We start from the raw sequence: 21,312 nt of genomic DNA on the forward strand, positions 1-21,312 counted from the left end.
CAATCTACCGGATGCTCGACCTTTGGAAACTTACTTGCCTGTAGTAGAAGAAGTTAACATGTTCTTAGGAGAAGAAAAATCAATGAGTTTGTTTGTGTTTTAGAAATGCTCATGCAAAAAAGGAAGTCCTAGACGCAGGAACAGTGCTACCTTAATTGACATGCAAACGAGAGACTATACGAAGCCTAGCAATCCTATGGGGAGACGATCACACCATACAAAACAAACATGCATAAAGTAAAATGCCAACAAGGGGGTTCAAACATATACGGGTAGGGCTTTAGTCAAGAGGGGTCATATCAACCTCGACAAACAAGCCATGGAACAGGTAATCAAATGGGCTCTTAACCACTGACATTGAACGTCAGGATGAGCAGATCAAAAGGGTAATGAGGATAAGACCTCATACCTCTTAACCCTGGACAGGGTGAGCTCATGACAACAAGTGGGGATTCAGAAAGGTGGAACCCTCTCCACTGACTGACCGGACAAAAGATCTTGGGCTTTTGTTCTGAAGCATCGACACGTAGTGCGAGCATAAAGAACGACACACTGAATAACGGGGGATTGATTACTAATCCCTTTTATCCGTCAATTGCTTCTTCAGGGAGGTCTTTAGCACTGATGCCCTTCTTGGAGGTCTTTGGGAACAAAAGTAAACAAACAAAAGAAAACATTGCCTCCTATTGAGGTCTTCCAGCTAAGAAAGCGGTAAAATGCGGGAAAGATAAAGGATCAAGAGATCTACCACACGGATAAAGATCCGAAGTAATAACAGCTAAAGAAATAAGAAACCCAAAGATCTCTCGAGCTGGCACCATCAAAGAAAGCAAGTCAATACAGGTAATCGGAATAAATCTCCAAATGGTATCCCACAAATAAAGTGGAATGCCAAGCAAGCTATCCTTTCAGGAGTCATGTGAGCCCTCACAAAAAACTCAACAAACAGGTTAGAGTGACAAGATGGGGTGCAATCAAGAGTTGCCCCAAATCAAAATGTAACCACATGAATCATGCCATTAAAATTCACAAAAAGAGCTCACAAAAAGCAACCAAGTGTATGAGGCCTAAACCTCTTGTCAAACACATGCATCAAAAGGATATCAAAATTCAAAGTCAGGGGGCAAGGATCCACACATCAAGACATGACATACATACTAAAACATGTGCCCACATGCAAAACCTAACGATACCCACTCTTCCAAATTCACCCATAATACCTCATACATTCAGAAATTTCAGGTTGAAAGTATAAAGTAGTGGAAATAGGGCATACCTGATTGGGGAAGATCGATTGAAATTGAATTGCACCGTTGGCTTTGCAGAACAATCTTAGGGTTTATATGAGAGGGAATTGGTTCTTTGCAGATGACTTCCCTTCAGTCTCTGGAGGTTGCTCTGAATTAGTTAGAATCTCTCTAGGGTTTTTCCACTGAATTTTTTTTAGAATTTATAACCTGATTTTCATGGCTTTGTGGGCTCAAATGAGAGAGGTCCAAGTCCAAGATTTTTCTATTATATTTTATTTATTTATTTATTTATTTATTCTTTTTTTTTTCAAAATGCGTGGGCTTCGCCTAGCGAGCATGACAGTTCAAGAAATTCCTCTGAGCGTAGGTGATTCTGGTGGCTTTTCTTGGGACTCGCTAGGCGACCCATTCTGCTCGCCTAGCGAGCATGACAACTCATGAACAAACTTTTGCTCCTTCAAGATTAACGTTTTGACTGATGAATAGACCCCATTTGAACATGTTGGAAGTATCTCAAGCCATTCCCTTGTGTTGACTGATCACCCAGATAGGACCCACAAAGTGTCTTGGATGATATTCAAGCTTCTTGGATCTAATTCCGATTGACATGATAAAATGCAATATGAAATGTTAAATGACCTAAAAATGAATGCATGAATGAGGGGGGTAAATTTTGAGGTATTACACACATTGGCTTGGGTTGCTAAGCGTCTGCGCCAATATATGTTGAATCATACTACTTGGTTGATATCCAAAATGGATCCAATCAAGTATATTTTTGAGAAGCCTGCTTTAATTGGGAGGATTGCCCGTTGGCAAATGTTATTATCCGAGTATGATATTGAATATCGATCTCAAAAAGCGATTAAAGGTAGTGTCTTGGCTGACCACTTGACTCACCAACCAATTGAAGATTACCAGTCAGTGCAGTATGATTTTCCTGATGAAGAGATTTTGTACTTGAAGATGAAAGATTGTGATGAACCATTGCTTGAAGAAGGGCCAGAACCTGGTTCCCGTTGGGGCATGCTATTTGATGGAGCTGTTAATTCGTATGGTAATGCCATTGGGGCAGTGATTATTACTCCTCAAGGCACTCATTTTCCGTTTATAGCTATATTAACTTTCAAGTGTACAAATAATATGGCTGAGTATAAAGCTTGCATTATGTGGCTTGAAGAGGCCATTGATCTCAGAATAAAGTATCTTGACGTCTATGGAGATTCAACTTTGGCCGTGAATCAAATCAAAGGTGAATGAGAGACGAATCAACCCGGTTTGATACCATATAGAGATTATGAGAGGAGGATATCAACTTTCTTTACAAAGGTTGAGTTTCATCATATCCCTCTAGATGAAAACCGAATGGAAGATGCTCTTGCAACGTTGGCTTCAACGATCATGGTGACATTTTAGAATGAAGTTCCCAATTTGACTGTGATGCGTCTTAATAGGCCAGCCCATGTATTTGTTGTTGAAGAAGTTAAAGATGAAAATCCATGGTATTTCGATATCAAATGTTTCCTCCAAAGTCAGATTTACCCTCCTGGGGCATCTTTGAAAGATAAGAAGACTTTGAGAAGATTAGCTTGCAACTTCTACCTGAATAGTGATGTGCTTTATAAGAGAAGCTTCAATATGGTTTTGCTCTTATGCATGGATAGACACGAAGCAGACTTATTGATTGCTGAAGTCCATGAAGGTTCCTTTGGTACTCATTCCAATGGACATGTTATGGAAAATAAGATGTTGAGAGCAAGTTACTATTGGCTGACAATGGAATTTGACTGTTGCAAGTTTGTGAAGAAATGCCACAAGTGTCAAATTTTTGCAGATAAAATTCATGTTCCTCCGGCACTGTTGAATGTCATTTCCTCTCCATGGCCCTTCTCCATGTGGGGAATTGATATGGTTGACATGATTGAGCCTAAAGCTTCAAACGAACATCTTTTATTTTGGTTGTTATTGACTACTTCACAAAGTGGGTTGAAGCGGCATCATATGCGAATGTAACCAAGCAAGTGGTTGTGAGGTTTATCAAGAATCATATTATATGTCGTTATGGTGTGCCAAGTAAGATCATTATTGATAATGGATTAAACTTGAACAATAATATGGTGGAAGCTCTTTTCAAAGACTTCAATATTGCACACCATAATTCTTCTCCCTACAGACCTAAGATAAATGGGGCTGTTGAAGCTGCAAACAATAACATTAAGAAAATCATTTAGAAAAATGGTTGTAACCTATAAAGATTGGCATGAGATGCTCCCATTTGCTTTGCACGGGTACCGTACATCTGTCCGCACTTCAACAGGGGCAACCTCTTTCTCACTTGTTTATGGTATGGAAGTTGTGCTCCGAGTAGAGGTTGAGATCCCATCATTGCGTGTCTTGATGGAAGCCAAGTTGACAGAAGCTGAATGGTGTCAAACCAGATATGACCAGCTGAATTTGATTGAAGAGAAGAGATTGATTGCCATGTGTCATGGTCAGTTATATCAGCAAAGAATGAAGAAGGAATTTTATAAGAAGGTCAGACCTCGCATGTTCAGAGAAGGTGACCTTGTGCTCAAGAAGATTTTATCTTTCAAACCAGATGCTAGGGGCAAATGGACTTCTAATTATGAAGGCCCATATGTTGTGAAGAGAGCCTTTTCCGGCGGTGCTTTGATTCTTACAACTATGGATGGTGAAGAGTTCACTCATTCTGTGAACACTGATGCAGTCAATAAATACTTTGCCTAAAATAAAAAGAATAACTCGCTAAGTTGAAAACCCGAAAGGGTGGCTTAGGCAAAAATGAGCGTCTTGGTGGATTGAAAATCTAAAAGGGAGATCCAGGCAAAAATTAGAGACATAAAATAGAAAATTCATCCCTATAGATTGGGTACCCCACCTTGGGGCAATCTATGCAAAAATTAGGAATTATGACAAGTAACTGCATTCGGTTGATCCCCAGTCTTGGGAGCAGTTTTGAGCAAGTCAGTTAGTTCTGATTCGTCATTCTCAACCGAATCCAAGAGCGCAGCGGATATTGAAGTTGGTAGAGGGATTAGTGATAATTGTGTTCAATGTAGCCTTTTTCCATGTAAATTACCATTTTCAACTTTTGTAAAGATCTATGGAGTCTTGTCATTTACAGATTACCATTCTATTAAATAAAGTTGAGCTTTTTATCCAATTATTTCTACTCTTACTTACTCTTTAGCTAAATAGAATTGATTTTTATGATGATAATTTTGAAATAAACTAATAAATAAAAATCCTTTTTCTTAAAAATATGGAAGCAATTACTCTAAAAAGCAATCAATTTCAGTAAGGAATATCAACATCAATCTGAGAGCAGGTGAGTTCTAAAATACGAAGCATTGTTGGTCTTCCCCAAGCGGTTGGTTTGACAACTTTTTCCTCCCCAACAGTAAGTCAGGTTTCCCCAGCTGAGTTCGTGGGTCACCGCCGTAGTTGATTGATAGGCTCACATCTTCAACAGTTTGCCTGGACAGAGGCTTATCTCCTATAGCCCCCAACGGAGTTCATTCCTGATTCCCGACAGTGATAATTATGATCAGTGTTTGATTTGGTCCCTCGCGAGGTTGTCTCCCATTTGATATAGTGTTGACCTAAAATTCCCCGCAGAATGGACAGTTTGGATCCTCGACAGATCTTTTCTCTTTCCCTAGCCAGGTTTGAGATATTCAGAGCCGGATGATTTTCATCCATCCCTAGCATGTTTCTCCAGTTGGTGTTTCCATCTTGTCGAGATTAGCCGAGTATTGTAGCGATGATTCAAATCTATGACATTTGTATCCTTTGCGATAGTTTTGTCAGCATGATCATCAATCATATACATACATATTCATACATCATATATTTCATTATGAATTTGCTATTGCATTTGATTCCTTATCTCTAATCCCTTGCTATGGGTGACATTGTTTCTCCATGCAGATTTGGTGCGTCTGTCCTCTTTCAATTGTAAAGTGTCAGCCCCTTAGGCAAAAAGAGTTTAACCTTTCTCATTCCCCACTGAGTTGTTTCCTCGTGGATGATTATTATTTCAGTTTCCTCCCCAGTTAATTATCTGGATGGAACCACTCCCCTTGAGTTATATCCTCATTTGGGTTGAGTCTTTGCTTGACCGTTTCTTTCTAGCTCTTACCTAGATAGACACTTTTGGTCCCCCGAGAGTCTATTGCTCAATAACCGGTAATATTCTTTTCGATTTGTGAGTACTTTACTTTTACCCAATACCCGGTAAGAGTAATCTACTTCCTATATTTTTCCCAGCGGATTCGTTTTCACGTTTCCCCAAACAGTCTATCCTTGATATGTTCATCCTAACCGGTGACGAATATTCTCCTTTTGTGGTTTTCTACCCATTAAAAAGGTAGTTATAATCCCTATTTCATTCCCTAGTGAGTTAATCCTTGATATGTTCATCCTAACCGATGACAGGTTTTCTTCTCTCTGCGGTTTTCTGCCCAATAACCGGTAGTTGTAAATCCTGCTCCCCCTACTGAGTCTATCCTTGATATGTTCATCCTAACTGGTGACATATATTCTCTCCTTGGTATTCTATCCAATAACTGATAGATATAATTCCTACTTTTTCAGGCAGTCTATCCTTGATATGTTTACCCTAACCGACAACGGATATTCTTCCCATTTACCCAGGTGGTCTATCCTTGATATGTTCATCCTGACCGATGACGAATATTCTTCCTCTGAGTCTATCCTTGATATGTTCACTTTAACTGGTGACATATATTCTCTCTTTGGTCTTCTGCACAGTAACTGGTAGTTGTAAATCCTATTTGATATTTTCCCCAGTAGGATATTCTTACCCAGTAACTGGTAATGGATACATCTCCTATTTCCTCAGCAGGTCATCCTTGATATGTTTACCCTAATCGGTAACAGATGCCTCTCTGTCAAAATATTTTATTTTCTTACCCAGTAACCGGTATTAGATAATGTACTTCTGATACTCCTGTGTTGAAGATCTTTCTTGCCCAATTGAGTTTGGCTCGAGTATCTCAGATTTGTTTTGATCTACCGCTCCCTTGCAGATTTTCCCCTTATCCCCCAACCGAGTCCTTCCATTGATTTATTTTCATGGAATTCCCTCGTTGTCTCCAGTAATTTTCAAGTCGTAGCCTGGCCTACGCACAACAGTTTATCCTTAGGGTCTCTGTTCCCCCTAGTGAGCTTTTCCTTATGGAATGCATTATACTCCTATGAACTTTCAGTTTCTCCGAATTCTTTTCCTTTGTGGCAATTTATTCCCCACAAAGATTGTTTTAACATTTCATATCATATGCATCATGAGGTCTCTTAGGGACCAAAATTTGTTTCTAGATGTTGTTATTTAAATCCATTCTACTGAGTTGATACAAAGATTTTAACCTTCACATCCTCAGTTAGAATGTCCTTAAATAGGGGCAACTGTAAGACCCCAATTTTGACCCTAAGATCCCTCATGTTATCTCATCATATGCATTGACTTTGGGATCACACCTTGGCATCCTCCTTACCTCTCACTCATTGGGTTTGCATTGAGAGAGATCACTAAGCACATTCGATTGTATCATACTTTGTTTTTCATTATTTACTAACCAAAATACCAAAAACATGTTTATGTATAGCTTTGTTCTTTTGTAGGTAGTGTTTATGCTCACCAATGTCTCATCAAGCTCATATCTAGGGTTTAAGACCCTCAATGCAAGGAGACTAATTAAGAGAGGACTCACATTGACTTTAGACATCATATATGGGTCCCCATGATCTTCACATATCATTTTGATCAAGAAATCATCAAGAGTTTGAAGCTTGTTTGCCTTGGAAGCCCTAATTCATCTAGGTATCTTGTGTGACTTCCTAAACAAGTTTCTTCATCAATTGATCAAATATTTCAAGGGATACTTCATATTACATCATCTTACACATATATGATCCCCCATGAGTTCAAAAGATCAAGATAACTTCAAGTTTGAAAGTTGGTTCATGGTGGTTGACCAGAGAAAGTCAACTGGTCAAAAATGGGGTTCCCTAGACCCTATCTCCTACAATTTTTGTCATATTAAAATGATCCCAAGATAAACGTTACTCATAACGACATTCCAAACAACTTTCATGTTGAAGTCTAGAGCTATTTTTGCTTGGAAAATCATTTTTTATGGTGAAAGATTATAGGTCATTTTGTCTAAACCCTAGTTAGGAGGTCAACTTCCCAAGACCATAACTTGCTCAACTTTTATCATGTGAAAGCCATTAAAATTCCATGATCAAATTCAAGGTGCCCTCTTCAACTTTTATGTTTGGAAGAAGTTCAAATTCAACTTGAAAATGCATGTACCAAGAGGAAACATTATAGGTCATTTTGGGTCATTACCATTGAACAAGTGATTTTCCTCAACTTCTAAAATGCATAACTCCTTCATGCAAAATCCAAATGAGGTCAAATTTGTGACCAAATTGAATAGTTTTGAAAGAGATACAACTTTGATGAAGTAAGTGTTTCCATTTGAACTCCATAACATAAGTTATTCAAGATGGAAGAAGTAAACATTTGACTTGGTACTTAGAAAAATTTCATTTATGTTTGATTTTCAAAACTTCCACCTCAAAATTCATAATGATCCAAGCTTCAAATGGAAAAGTGTTCAACATGAAATTGTTCCGCTTGATCTCACCTTTCCAAAAAATCCAAGATTATCTCATTTGGATCAATATTTAAGGACTTGCACATGGGTGTAATGCTTGGTACCATTTGGAAGTTTCTCATGATCAATCTCATTTCAACATCGCATGACTTAATGCATTACTTTCAGCATCACATGTGCACGATTTTGGACCTTTTCCAATCATTCTTTGGGCTTTGTACACGCCCATGCAAGCTCATGACACAAATTGCTATTTTTGGATTTTGAAATGGAAGTGTGTGGAAAGCATGTGATAACCCTATAAATACAAGTGCTATGAGCTCAGAACTTCATAAACACACTGCCCAAGCTTTGCCAAGACAACTCAAACCCCCCATTCCATAAAATTCTTGTAGATTTCAATTGAAATCGAATTTGAATTTCACCTTCTATTTTGAAATCCAAACTCCAAGAATTCATTGACTTTTTCATCTCAATTGATCACTGCAAGCAAGAGGAAGAGGAATCAAACAAATCCAGATCAAGATCAAAGAATTTGAAGCAACTCGAAGGTGAAAATTCAGAAACTTCATCTCTTCGATTCTCTCTTAATTCTTCATTATTCTTTGTGATTTTTGGTTTGCTGAAGTCCTACCAATGTAGGCAACAAGATTGAGTTGCTTTGAGGTCAAACCAAAGCAACTCAGATCATGAACCTCAAATTTCAAATCCATGTGTCTTTCAATATACTTGGAATTGGAAGAAATGGAGACCAGATTCGTGCTCCTGAGCATTTTTTCTTCAAATTAGTGTATTCATTTTTCATTTTTCATGAAGTTTTGGTTGGACCAGTCTAGTGGTCCTCACCGAAGAAGATGACCGGAGCTAGGGCTCCGGAGGTGTGTTAGCTGCTTCCCAACCATCTGATTTTGGTCCGACGTTTTAATTTGAGCCATTCTTCCTAATTACCACGCGTGCACACGCGTTGACTGCAGAACATGATGGAAGTGCGCGCTTGGCCATTAGATCTGCCACCTCAACTAATGAGGGAGATCTGATGACCCTTGTTTTTTTGAATTTATTTTTATTTTCTGATTTTTCATTTAATTCAGTTATTTTGTTTAATTCATATTAATTTCATTTTTAATCCAAAAAATATGGGACTTTCACCAAAAATATTTAAATATTTTTCTCTTTCATTTTCTGAATTAAAATTATTTTTTGAATTAATTTTGATATTTTTCATGAATTAAATGTTTTTATGCATATTTTTAATTGTTTAAAAATACTTCTGACTTTTCAAAAATCATGAAATTTTTTGCCTAAGGTCCTTTGACCTTGTTTGATCTAGGATAAATATCTTGGCCATTTATTTGGTATTTTGAAGAGGTTTTAGGTTTTGACCAAACTAATTTGTAATTTAATGGATTTTTAATTTGAATTTTAATTGATTAATTGTGTAAAAATTGTTGATCCGTTTTTATAGTATTGTGATGTGTGACTATTTGTTTGGGCCTTGGTCAAGGTTGATTTGACTTTTATTGGATTAAAATCATTGGATTTAGGGGATTGATGAAATGTACATTTCATCTCCCAAAATGAATGAATGATTTTAATTTGATAAAATCCCTCCCATGACCAATTTGTGTTTCTCTCATCTCCTCTCCCTCTTCATCTTCACCCTTATTCTTTCCCATCCTTTTCATTGACCAATGAAATCTCAATATCCTAAGGCTAATTGGTTCATCAATGACCTTGTGTCAGATGAATCAATACAAGTATGGATGGGATAGGTTCATCCCTCTTGATCTTTTCTTTTAGTGTGTAGTATATTTTAGGAGTTTGATTCATCATACTAAATCTCTAACATGCATTAACACCTAAAGTTTTATCGCCCGATCTCAGCTAGTTGTGACTTCTACATAAGTCCAATTACGATTGCTGAACATATAGCTAAATTTGACCCTAAAGGCATAACATTCTAGTAAGTGAGATTGTAAGTCTCCCATATTTCATGGTATTGTGTGGAAACTTAATCAATTGGAAGATGGTCTTGGTTCAAGGGTTCATGGTATTCTTTACTTTGGAAGATGTCTTGGTTCAAGGGTTCATGCTTGTGAATAGATGGTTGAGTGTTCTCCAAAGAATGACTTAATCAATTGAAAAGCAAAACACTACTAACATCTAATTAACTTTGACTAACATTTGACTAATTCTTATTAATATTACTTTACTTTCAAGTCATTTACTTTATGCAATTTAATTTCAAGTCATTTACCATTCATTGTCATTGACATATCATTTAACTTGTTTATGTTTATGCCATTTTCACTTTGCTCATTTGAGCCATATATTGTGATTGTATATATTTGTTTGTGTATTTTATTTGTGTTTGTGGTCTTAGGACCTTAAAATACTTAATGAACAATAAAAACCCTAAAAAATGTTTGTGTGGACTGTTGAGCTTGATCTGAACTTTTGGACTTAGGATTAAGCAACATTCCCTATGCAAAAGGACTTTGCCGATGTCAACATTTTGAGACCAAGTTATTATGATTTGAGCTTTCAACTGATGCAAGTATTGGGATCCACTTGAACTTATCTGCTACATGATCTTGATGCAATTGTTATTTTGATGTTGTATTTGATGCATTATTCTGAGTTAATCAATGAGTATTTAATCTAATACATGAGAAGACAAAGAAGACTGCTAGCTATGGAGTTTGCTTGCTTGGATGTGGCCATCTTTATTTGATGCCTTGATCTTCATGATGTCTAATATTGCTAATTGCTTGCTGATTATTGCTTGATTCAAAGTCCAAAGGGAAAATGGGGTTTCTATATGACATTCTTGTCTGTTGGATTGCATCTCATTGGTCAGATCTTTTCAACTCTTAACTTTTAATTTTATGCTTAGGATTAGTCTCTTCATTTCCTCCCATTTCTTAAATTTCAAAATCTCTCCCTCTTTTCAAAACCTTCTTTGCTTGTGATTTCAAACTTAGACCTTATTTCAAATAGAAACTTTGGCCTTATGCCATTGAATTTTCAAACTCTTTTCTTAAATCAAACTTGTAAATAAATCTAATCATATTGACTTAAAATTTCAAAAGAGAAAAAGAGTTAACACTCATTCAAACTTTTGGGCCCTTTGTGCCTCTCTTAAATTAAATTTTGATTAAAAGCAATCCATTCATTTTGAAATTGATACCACGAACTACGAGGTTTTCATCCCTCATTTTTATGTTGGTACGTAGGCACAAGACCGAAGGTCTTGTCCAACACAAAAATATAATCAATGAATTCTTTTCTCATCCCCACACTCTATTTTTCTCAAACATCTTTTATACCAAAAACACATACACACATAAAAATGGCTCCCTAGGAGTACCTAGGACACTTTGGGTGCTAACACCTTCCCTCTGTGTAACCAACCCCCTTACCTGTAATCTCTGGCATTTTACTAGTTTTAATTTGAAAACTTCTTATATTTGGATTTTGGTCGTGCTTTTCCCCCTTCCTTTGGAAACAATAAAAGCGCGGTGGCAACTCTGGTTTTATTGACGTTAAGCTTATCCATAGCTTGATGGCCATGGATTTACCGCTACAATTATAAATACAATTAAGAAATTTTTAATATTGTCTTAAAAATTAAAAATGTTAGTTATTTTGGGACTAAACTATTTTTCAAATGAGTTAATTATGAGAACATGTAATAAGAAGAATGAATTTTAATTCTTTCATAGACATAGAACACAAATGCACACACATAAAATCTAAATGGTTCTTTACACACAACTATAAAAAGTTATAATTAATGATGTCAAATGGCTAATTGATTATGAGCTGCAAAATGTGGCAACCCTAATTCCTAAAAAGGTCCAATGGCTTGTGTCCTAATTGATTATGAGTGTTTCTAATCGATTAGGATGTAATTTTCTTACTCTAATCGTTAGAACAAACCCGAAATTGATTAGGCATTATAAAAACTTCCCTAATTAATTATAAATACTTTTTAATCAATCCAACACATGCCTTGATAGGTTTTTAGGAAATCTTAAGGTGTTTTAGCATAATAAAGAGATTTAAAACTATTTGTATGTGTGTGTGTGTGGAGGGGGGGGGGGTGTTTATGAGTTGCCTTAGTTACTCTTATACCTTTACAACACACTGATCACTCAAACATAGGATCAGACGATCTTTCACACTTCCTCTCTTTCAGAACCTTGAAGCTTTAAGATCCCTTGCTAGATTCATTATTGATTCAACACTTAATATTAGACTTAACTTGACTTGAATATATTCTTTGATAGACACCATCATTAGAGGTTGTTTGATCTGTAATCCTTAAGGACTCCATCGAACATCGTTTGACATTAGGTGTTGCCAGCATTAAAACCACCAAAGATCATCTTGTAGATGATTGTACTTGCAAACACATAGCTTCACACACCTCTCCACATAAAAAGAGTGTGAGTTTGAGGGGGAAAATCATGCTTACCCACCTTCTCACTTTGCATGAAAGGGTGGAAGAACAATGTTTCTCCCCACTTTTAAAAACTAGAAAATTGGTCAATTGTAGCTCATGAACTTCAACAGTTACTTCATTCGAAGAACCCTCATATTAACTAGATAAGAGGGGGATGGCTAAGGAAGTAATGCCAAATGAGTCACCACCGATATGGATTGTTTTTCCATGTAACAATAATGCCACTAATTAGGGAATGAGGCATTATCATATGCACAACCACAAAAATACATGACACAAGAAAGCAAAACAAAAAATAGTAAATAAGCATAAACAAATGATTGGGTGTCACATAATCAAGAGTCGTCCTCATTCGAGGTTTCAGTCATAATGACAATTATTGTCCCCGTGTGGTTAATTATTTCATGCCTAGTCATAGGTCATCATCTCCTAAGTGACACGACCTACACGTGAGAAGAAGATGATGTTAAGTGACTTAACAAATCTCTTCTTACTCTAACAACAACCCCATCAAACTATTTTGTAGTTTGGTCATACTCCAAAACAATCTCTCAAAGAAATTTCAAGGATAAGAGTGTGACGTCTAGATCATGTATCATAAATTCCTCAAAGATATTTCGTATTGTGACAATCATCAAGGGACATCCCGGTTTGAATAGTTTTGTCAACAAAGACTTTATTGGTCAAGATTTAAGGGCTACTGTTCTGGTATGGACCGACACCTAGTCCACATGATTATAGATTAGTCAAAGACATTTGATAAACATGATCAAGAAGATATACTCGCTATATGGGAACTAGATTGAGACTGCCCAACCATCACGGGTGATTCATCAACAAGGTCATATGATATGTTGACAATTGTCATTTGAGTCAGGTGTCCCTCAAGGAAGGTTCTAGAACCTTAAACGCTAAAGACATACTATAAGAGCAAAAAGGAAAATCAATCTTTGGTTCATACTATTCTAACCTAAAATCTCACACTTATTTTTGTTATTAATTTGAGTATCAGAGTGTCTGTATATATGCACCCACCACCGAACTAAAACTAGAAGAATGTTCCAACGTTAGTGATGAGATGCTCAATCACAAACAACAACACATGAAGAAGAAATATCATTCCAAACCAATTACTATAAAAAAAATTAGAAGTGAAGTGAACACTATTAATCATAGAATACAATTAAAAAATTTAATAATATATTTAAAATTGAAAATATTAGTTATTTTAGGACAACTATTTTTCAAATGAGTTAATTAGGAGAACATGTAATAAGAAGAATGACTTTTAATTCTTTCACAAACATAGAACACAAATGCACACACATAAAATCTAAATGGTTCTTTACACAACTACAAAAAGTCACATCATATCCAACCATCAAACAATGACTTAGTCAAATTTCACCACCACACCAACTTAAAAAACATGAACAATCCATAACCTTTCCCTACATCAAAAAACCCCTCCCTTGATCAAACTATTCTATATCTATTTATGAACTGTCATTGTAAGCCTCAGAGGGAAAAGAAACTGGATCAAAGATTGTGCTTATTGCAGTAGGATAAACTGACTCAAACATCTTCTGTGGTAGAATTGGTAAAGGAGCTTCAAACTTAAGCACTTGAATCACTTGTCTCACATATGGCCTAAATGAATAATTTGGATTTGCACACCAAAGTCCAATAACCACTAACCGTTCCATTTGTTCCTCATCAAGCACACCCTCGAGTTTCTTGTCCGCGACTTCGAGCAACTTTCCTAATCTATAAAGCTCCAAAACCCAATCAAATATACTCACTCGATCCTCTTTCGCGTAAAGATCAATCGGTTTTCTTCCACTAACCAACTCCAATGAAACAATGCCAAAACTATATATATCAGATTCCTTAGTAGCTTTTCCTGTTGTGAAATATTCAGGCGCTATGTATCCCATTGTCCCTGCTATAACTGTGGTTTCCAATTGTGACACTTTCTCATGATCAACCAACCTAGCCAACCCGAAATCGCCAAGCTTCGCGTTGAAGTTATAGTCCAACATAATGTTACTTGATTTTATGTCTCTATGAAGCACACATTGTTCCCATTCTTCATGAAGATACAGCAACGCCGAAGCCAAATCCATGGCAATGTTGTATCTCATCTGCCATGTCAATAAGCTCTTACCGCGATAAAGATGAGAATCTAAGCTACCATTTTCCATGAACTCATAAATAAGAAGGAAATCTTTTTTCATGTGACACCAACCTATTAGTTGAACTAAATTCCTATGTCTAAGTTTGCTTATGATCTTCACCTCCGTCGCGTATTCCTTTATTCCTTGTTTCGATTCTTTCGATATCCTCTTTATAGCAACATTTGAATCTATTTCTTTCAAATAGCCTTTATAAACACCGCCGAAACCACCTTCTCCTATCTTCTGCGTTTCTTCGAAGTTATTCGTTGCAGTCGACAGTTTATTGTAGCAAAACCTTTTAGGCCCGGTTCCCTTCTGAAACTCGTCGTCCATTTTCATGTCGAAAATCAAATCTTCTTTTTCTCCTTTCGCTTTCTTCCATATTAAGATACAAAACCATCCTAAAACAACCAAAATCGACGCTATACCTACACCAACTCCTAATCCTAACCATATAGTACTTTTTTTACTATCTGGTTTAGGACTATTCGGAATCGGTGAAGGTTCAAGGTTCGAAGGGATAGAAGAAGAAACTTTCTCATCTTTCTCTAAACTCGAATTAAACGACCATGATTTTAACGTATTCATCTCGAACATAAGTCCGGTAGCAGCCGAGAAACCAAAGATAACCTTCTCAGGTAGGTAATCTCTCAGATCAACATTATATGAGATGTAACTTTTCACAGGCTTACCATTGACGATGCTTCCGGTGAACGAAACTTTCAAATCACGAACACTCGAATTATACTCGATTTTACAAGAATAATAAGCTTTCTTATTCTTAATATCAATCAACCATGGTTTAGTTTTCTGAGACATCATAGAATTCAAGTTTATACCTACATGTATACCAGAAGGATCCCAAGGATTCTGATGCGTATCAAACTCCACAGCTACAAATGAATATTGACTTGAATTCAATATTTGATACTTATCAACAAGACCAAGTCCACCACCTTCTTTCATATGATCAAGAAGTGGAAGTTTCGGATCTGCGAAGAAAAACGCTAATCCATCTCCAAAACCGGTTTCGTTCGAGTAAATCATAAAGGAAAAATGAGTAGTGAAATCAGTGAGTTTTCTTGAGGTTTTGTCCCATAGATGTAATGGTTCAAAACATGTGACTCTTCCAATACTATAAGCATTACTTTGGTACCTTGTGGTTGAAGTAAGTTGAACGTATGAATACAACAATGAAGCATCTCCTTCTAGTTTCACATCATCATATTTGAAGGTTTGGTAATGGAATGAAAGTGATTTTGTAGAAGTGATCATTTGGAGCAAGAAAATGATACCAATATGGTAAGTATTCATCTCTAAGAAAAAGTTGATTTTGAAGCATGCAAATGGCTCATATGTACTTAATTGTAAAAAAAATATTTTTTTATAAATCAGATATGTATTCGTCTAATTTCTCTGATCGATGAAGACCACACTAATCAACAATTTTTTTAAAAAAATATTTAACATAGATGTATAATCAGAGTTAAATTCACTTTCAACCCTTATTATCGCATCGACCATTATTATATGATTGTGAAAGTTTGATAGTATTATTCATAATTATTTTATTTTTATTTTTAGACAATGATTTTTATTTATTATTTGTATATTTATATATAAGTTTTGGATTTGTATGGTTGGCTTAGTTCTTAATCGATGACCTTGCAGATTGGAATAAATGAGTAACCTCTAGCTTTAGAGTTATAATCTTCCAAATCCTTTATATTAATAATATTATATAATAAATAATAAATAATAAACAATATTAGGCAAAGTCACATTCACAGGCCGGTTTGTTTGTTTGCGGAAAGTGGAAAAATATAATCAAACCTTTATTTATTTGTTTAAAGGTAAAAATATATGAAATTATTTTAAACTTTGTGTCTTTTATAAATACTCACTTTAAATTCTAATCGGTTTAAATATGTTTTGAGTGGGTTTTAGTTGATAAATTTTCAATTTAAATTTTGCTATGACTTAGATTTAAATTCTGATGTTGATACGAAGGTTTTGCCGGTGAATAATAGGAATATTTTTATAAATGTTCTTTGAGTTTTGAGTTTTGAGTTTTGAGGTTTTTCTATGAACTCCAGGTATTCAACTAACTAAAATTTATGTAATATATTTTTTATTTTTAGGTTTTATGAAAATTACTTTTATTATTTTTAGTCTTAGTCAATATATCACTCTATTTTTTCTATCATGATTGATTTATTTTATTCAATTTGGATATTAAAGTGTTAATCTAGCGACATAATGAAAATCTATCTCCTATCGAATCTAGTTTCATACGGAATATTGACGTCGTTTGTAGAAACTGACTTATGATTCTTGCGATTCTCCACAATTAAACTTCTCTCGATTCAACCAAATTGCATCCGATAGAAATTCCTATCTCCTTCAATTAAAGCGCGTATCTCCATTGTTTTGATCAATTTCGTCAAATTCAAGTTTAAACTCCCGTCCATCAAGCCCGTCAACAAAGACAACCTCCAAAGCCACTTGTTTCGCCGTCCAACGATAAGTCGTTGCAGTCATTGAAGCTATCAGGAATCCTCCTCAAGGGATTGACGATCAAGTCTTAACAACTGTTCATTCCCTCGTTGCAAAATTATGTCAAACATATGGCAGGTCAATGAGTGTTTCAATCTCCTATATTCCTCGGATTTGCGTCACAATTTCACCTATGTGAACCATCATTTAGACCTCCGCTACTGCCAACAATGTTCGGACGAGAAACTCTCCCCGATTTTCAATTCTTGCAAGTTAATCTTGGCTTGCAATAAGCCATTGAACTGTTGAAGAGTGTCCATAAAATGGTTCAACAACAAAAATCTTGGGCCTTGCCAGAAAGGCTATCTCGGATTGAAGATAGTTTACACAATGCTAATCTGAGGAACAACATTGTGCAAGAGGTGGCTTCACATAAAACCTACATTCCTGAGCTAAAAATGGATCCAGAAGAGGTTTAGAAGTATTCAAGCCACCGACGACACATGAACCGTACTCCTTCCTTGATCCCGAAGGAAGGAGGGGTATCCAGACTCCTCCTAAAGTGTGTCGTCCTAGGAGGAGGGAAAGATATGAAGAAGATGCTCTCGTATTGACATGGAAGAAGAACACATTATTCGCTCGCATCTTGGATAAGAGAATCCCAAAGTCATTGGAGAAGCCTCTAAAGCTATGAAGTTATAATGGGACTATAGATCCAGATGAACACTTCGAGCATGTAGATGATCGTCAGGATTACTATCATGCCGATAGAGACGCGAAGTGCAAGATCTTTACACTACCCCTAACCAAATTAACTCTAGCTTGGTACAAGTCCCTTATGAACAAAATCATAAATTCTTAGTTTGACTTATTCAATACTTTCACCACCCATTTACTACAAGAAAGAGACACGTATGGTAAAAAGGAAACCTTATGCAGGTATATTGATTGTTTCGCCAAGGTGGCAGTAGCTTTTAGAGGCTTAGATGAATGCCTAAAGTACTAGATATTTGAGAATGACTTAGACCATATTGTGCGCTCCATAAAAAGTTAGGGCGTAAAGAGGCCCACAATATGCAGGATTTGTTGAGTGTGCAACCCTACATCAACTACGAAGAGAAACTCATGCTGATGGAGGTAGTCGGGTTTTAGAAAATGTTGGATCTAGACGACCATCAGAGAAGACTCTGAGAAATCTAAAGAAGAAATTGAATCTAGGTCCCGCCCAAGGCTTGATGTGTATACTCCCTTGAACACTTCACGGGAGATGATTTTGAAGGAGTGTGTGAACCTAGAGTTTAAGGAGGTCGGGAGAAGGAACCCATATTCAGACAAGAAGTATGCAGAGATTAATAAGTCCAAATTCTAATGTTTCCACAAGAGTCACAGCCACAACCCCAATGATTGAATCCAATTGAAGGGTTAATCAAGAATGGGATATTATCCGAGAATAAGGTCCGAGAAGACTCTCCCAAAAGGAAATGATCCCCCAAGAAAAAACATTGAAGTCGTGGTAGAGGGCAAAAGCAAATAGGTGTGCAACGGGGAAGACGAAAACTATAAGGGGAAGATCTAGTACATCAATCCATAATAAGAGGCACCCTGAGGGAAAGCAACCCTTCCAGGAGTATAATGAAAAGAAAGATTGTTGAGCTAATGTTCGTCAACAATAACGAAGAAAACACTTTATCTGAAAACTCAGAAAGACCGATTCTAGAATTTCGGGATATCGAGAAGATTGGAGGGGATTCCGAATGAAATTTTCCCTTTGGTTATAACGGCTACTATTTCCAACTTTGACCTCTCCAGGGTTCTGATTGATGGTGGCAACTCTTGTGACATAATGTAATTGGATTTATTTGAGATGATAGGGCAGAAGAAGGAGAAGTTGTGGCCTACGAGGGGTCCGACCTACAAACATTTAATGATGCAATAACTTGTCATTGGGGATATATCGAACTGATGGCCATCTTATGAGAATAGAGGGATATCAAGACCATAGGTTCCCAATTCATGGTAGCCTGTTGTAGGAGCTTATACAATTGCATCGTGGGTCGACCCTTCGCAGAAAAATTAGATGCAATAGCTTCCCCAGTCTGCCTCAAGTTGAAATACAACAACAAAAGTGATTATCCGATTATGATTAACGTCGATCTTTCTGGAGAAAAGAGAATTTACGAGGCCCTGCAACAGGACCATAGGGAAAGATAAGGAAGAGTTATAGAAATCAATGTGGCCTCCTTGATCGAGCAATCAGAAGCAATTATTATCCAACCCTTAATGAGTAAAAAACCGTCTCACCCAAGCGAGCAAAAATGGTTGATCCAAACAAAGTCGTGAACATCTACCACGAATCCCATTACCGACAAGCGGTGGCATTTCCACTTGGTTATGGTAAATTTAAGTTAGACAAAATGATCACAATCACTAATAATCATTTAATTAAATAAAAGGGAAATTTTTCTCACTAAACTATATATTTCCTTTGTGATTATGAAAAGTAACAATGAGTTTGGGATACGACTAGAGAGATCAAAGCCTCGCCACATAGAATCGGGGGTACTGTCACAAACATCACAAGCATATTCCTAAAGTAACCAAAATCCTATGATTCCACAAAGAAAACAAGCCTAAAATGCAAAGTAATCTGCTCACACCCTCTTGGTAGCTAGTCACTATTGTATGACAAAAACATAAAAGTTTCACATATGTCTAATACAGACACACTGGTCAAAAAATAAACTCACGAATCCTCCAAGGAAACCACCTTCCCATTCTCGGTGTCGTTGGCTTGATTAAGACGAACCCGATCTCGAGAAATCGGTCTAATCAGATAAAAATATTCCACTTGCTTCAAATCACTCTAGAAAAGCACCATCGCCAACAAAGAAACCCTCTTGTAACGACATAGTTAGTTCCTTAGAAAGTCCAAGGTTCTCTTGGCACATAGCATAAAGACCATCATCGACCTTCTTCTGACTTTTCTGAGACTCTCCCAAAGACTTCTCCAGTTCTTTTATCCTTTTTCAAGTAGGATCTGGGGATTTGTTGGCTTATTTCAAAACGGAATCTTCCTTGGACAAAGATGAATGAACAAAAGTCAAAACATCATTCTTATCGGCTATTTCCAATAATTCGTTGTACTTTTTCCACTAGAGTACTAGAATATTCAAAAGACCCTACAATGGCTTCTATGGCCAGGAATATGTTGGAAGCATCTCATATATTTTCCATGTCATTCAAAAAATAAAGAATAAAAAAATATTTGTCATGTTATTTATTATGATGATTGGATATAATGATGGGTCACAACATAGACATTTTTATAAGATAGTGAGAGAAGTCCAACTTTTTTTACAGGGTTTTTTCAAATTTTGCCCAAATGATAAGAGAAAAACTAGCTATTAACCAATTTCTCTGAGATTTTTTTTATGAAGAAATTGCATATTTTGGTAAATACATAAAATCAACTGCAATATTTTTACTAATTAACATCTTAGAAAAATCCACAAAACTCATATATCTTAGTTTGTAACTTCTGGAAAAAAATATTAGTTGAAGAATTAATAGTCGTTATTATTATTTCGTGAGTACATTTAATAGTTCCTATAATTGTTGTGCTCCTTGTATTATTTACAAGCGGTATTGTAACACCATAATTAACCCAGAACATTAAGGCATCATTCTAATTGATTTTCTAGCAAAAACACACATGAAACACACAACAAATCAAACAACATAAACATTAACATCTAACATAGGGTTCTCACATTCATAATCTGTGATATATTTGATCAAACTCTAGTATGATCGTAGGGTAGCTTCTTGGTTCGACAATACGATAAGATCTTAGCATGTCGTTGAAGTCTGTTCACATGTTGTAGTCGAAGTATACTATGATTGTTAGCATATCTAATTGGGCATGTTTTTTATGCCCAATTGTTTTAGTTAGCTTGTTCTCTAAGTTAACTTGTGTAATTGACCTGTGTGTAAAAGCTCATTAGTTTAGTACGTTAATTTTCTTATAATTAGCATACTAGTCTCTCATAATTGCATAAGGCCAATCCTAATTAGGGTGAGAGAGGTTATTTGTTATTTTATAACACTTGTAATATTGTTTCAAAGAGAAAGTAAAGAATAGTAGTTTATAACCAATTTTATTGTGTTCTTATTGTTTTATTCTTTTCTACCATTGTGGGTTTCTTACAAATCAAGAAACCAATTGTACGTTGTAATGTCGACATCATTTTCACAAC

General features: G+C 36.1%; 1 protein-coding gene across 1 annotated transcript; it reads right to left on the reverse strand.

Moving 5' to 3' along the window:
- Positions 1 to 13,710: 13,710 nt before the first annotated feature.
- Positions 13,711 to 15,874, reverse strand: LOC127129443 (L-type lectin-domain containing receptor kinase IX.1). The gene has a single exon (XM_051058627.1). The coding sequence runs from the start codon at positions 15,872 to 15,874 to the stop codon at positions 13,880 to 13,882; it is 1,995 nt and encodes a 664-aa protein (XP_050914584.1). The 3' UTR covers positions 13,711 to 13,879.
- Positions 15,875 to 21,312: the final 5,438 nt, after the last annotated feature.

This window comes from Lathyrus oleraceus, chromosome 3 (genome assembly GCF_024323335.1).
Source record: "Lathyrus oleraceus cultivar Zhongwan6 chromosome 3, CAAS_Psat_ZW6_1.0, whole genome shotgun sequence".
NCBI classification, from domain to species: domain Eukaryota; kingdom Viridiplantae; phylum Streptophyta; class Magnoliopsida; order Fabales; family Fabaceae; genus Lathyrus; species Lathyrus oleraceus.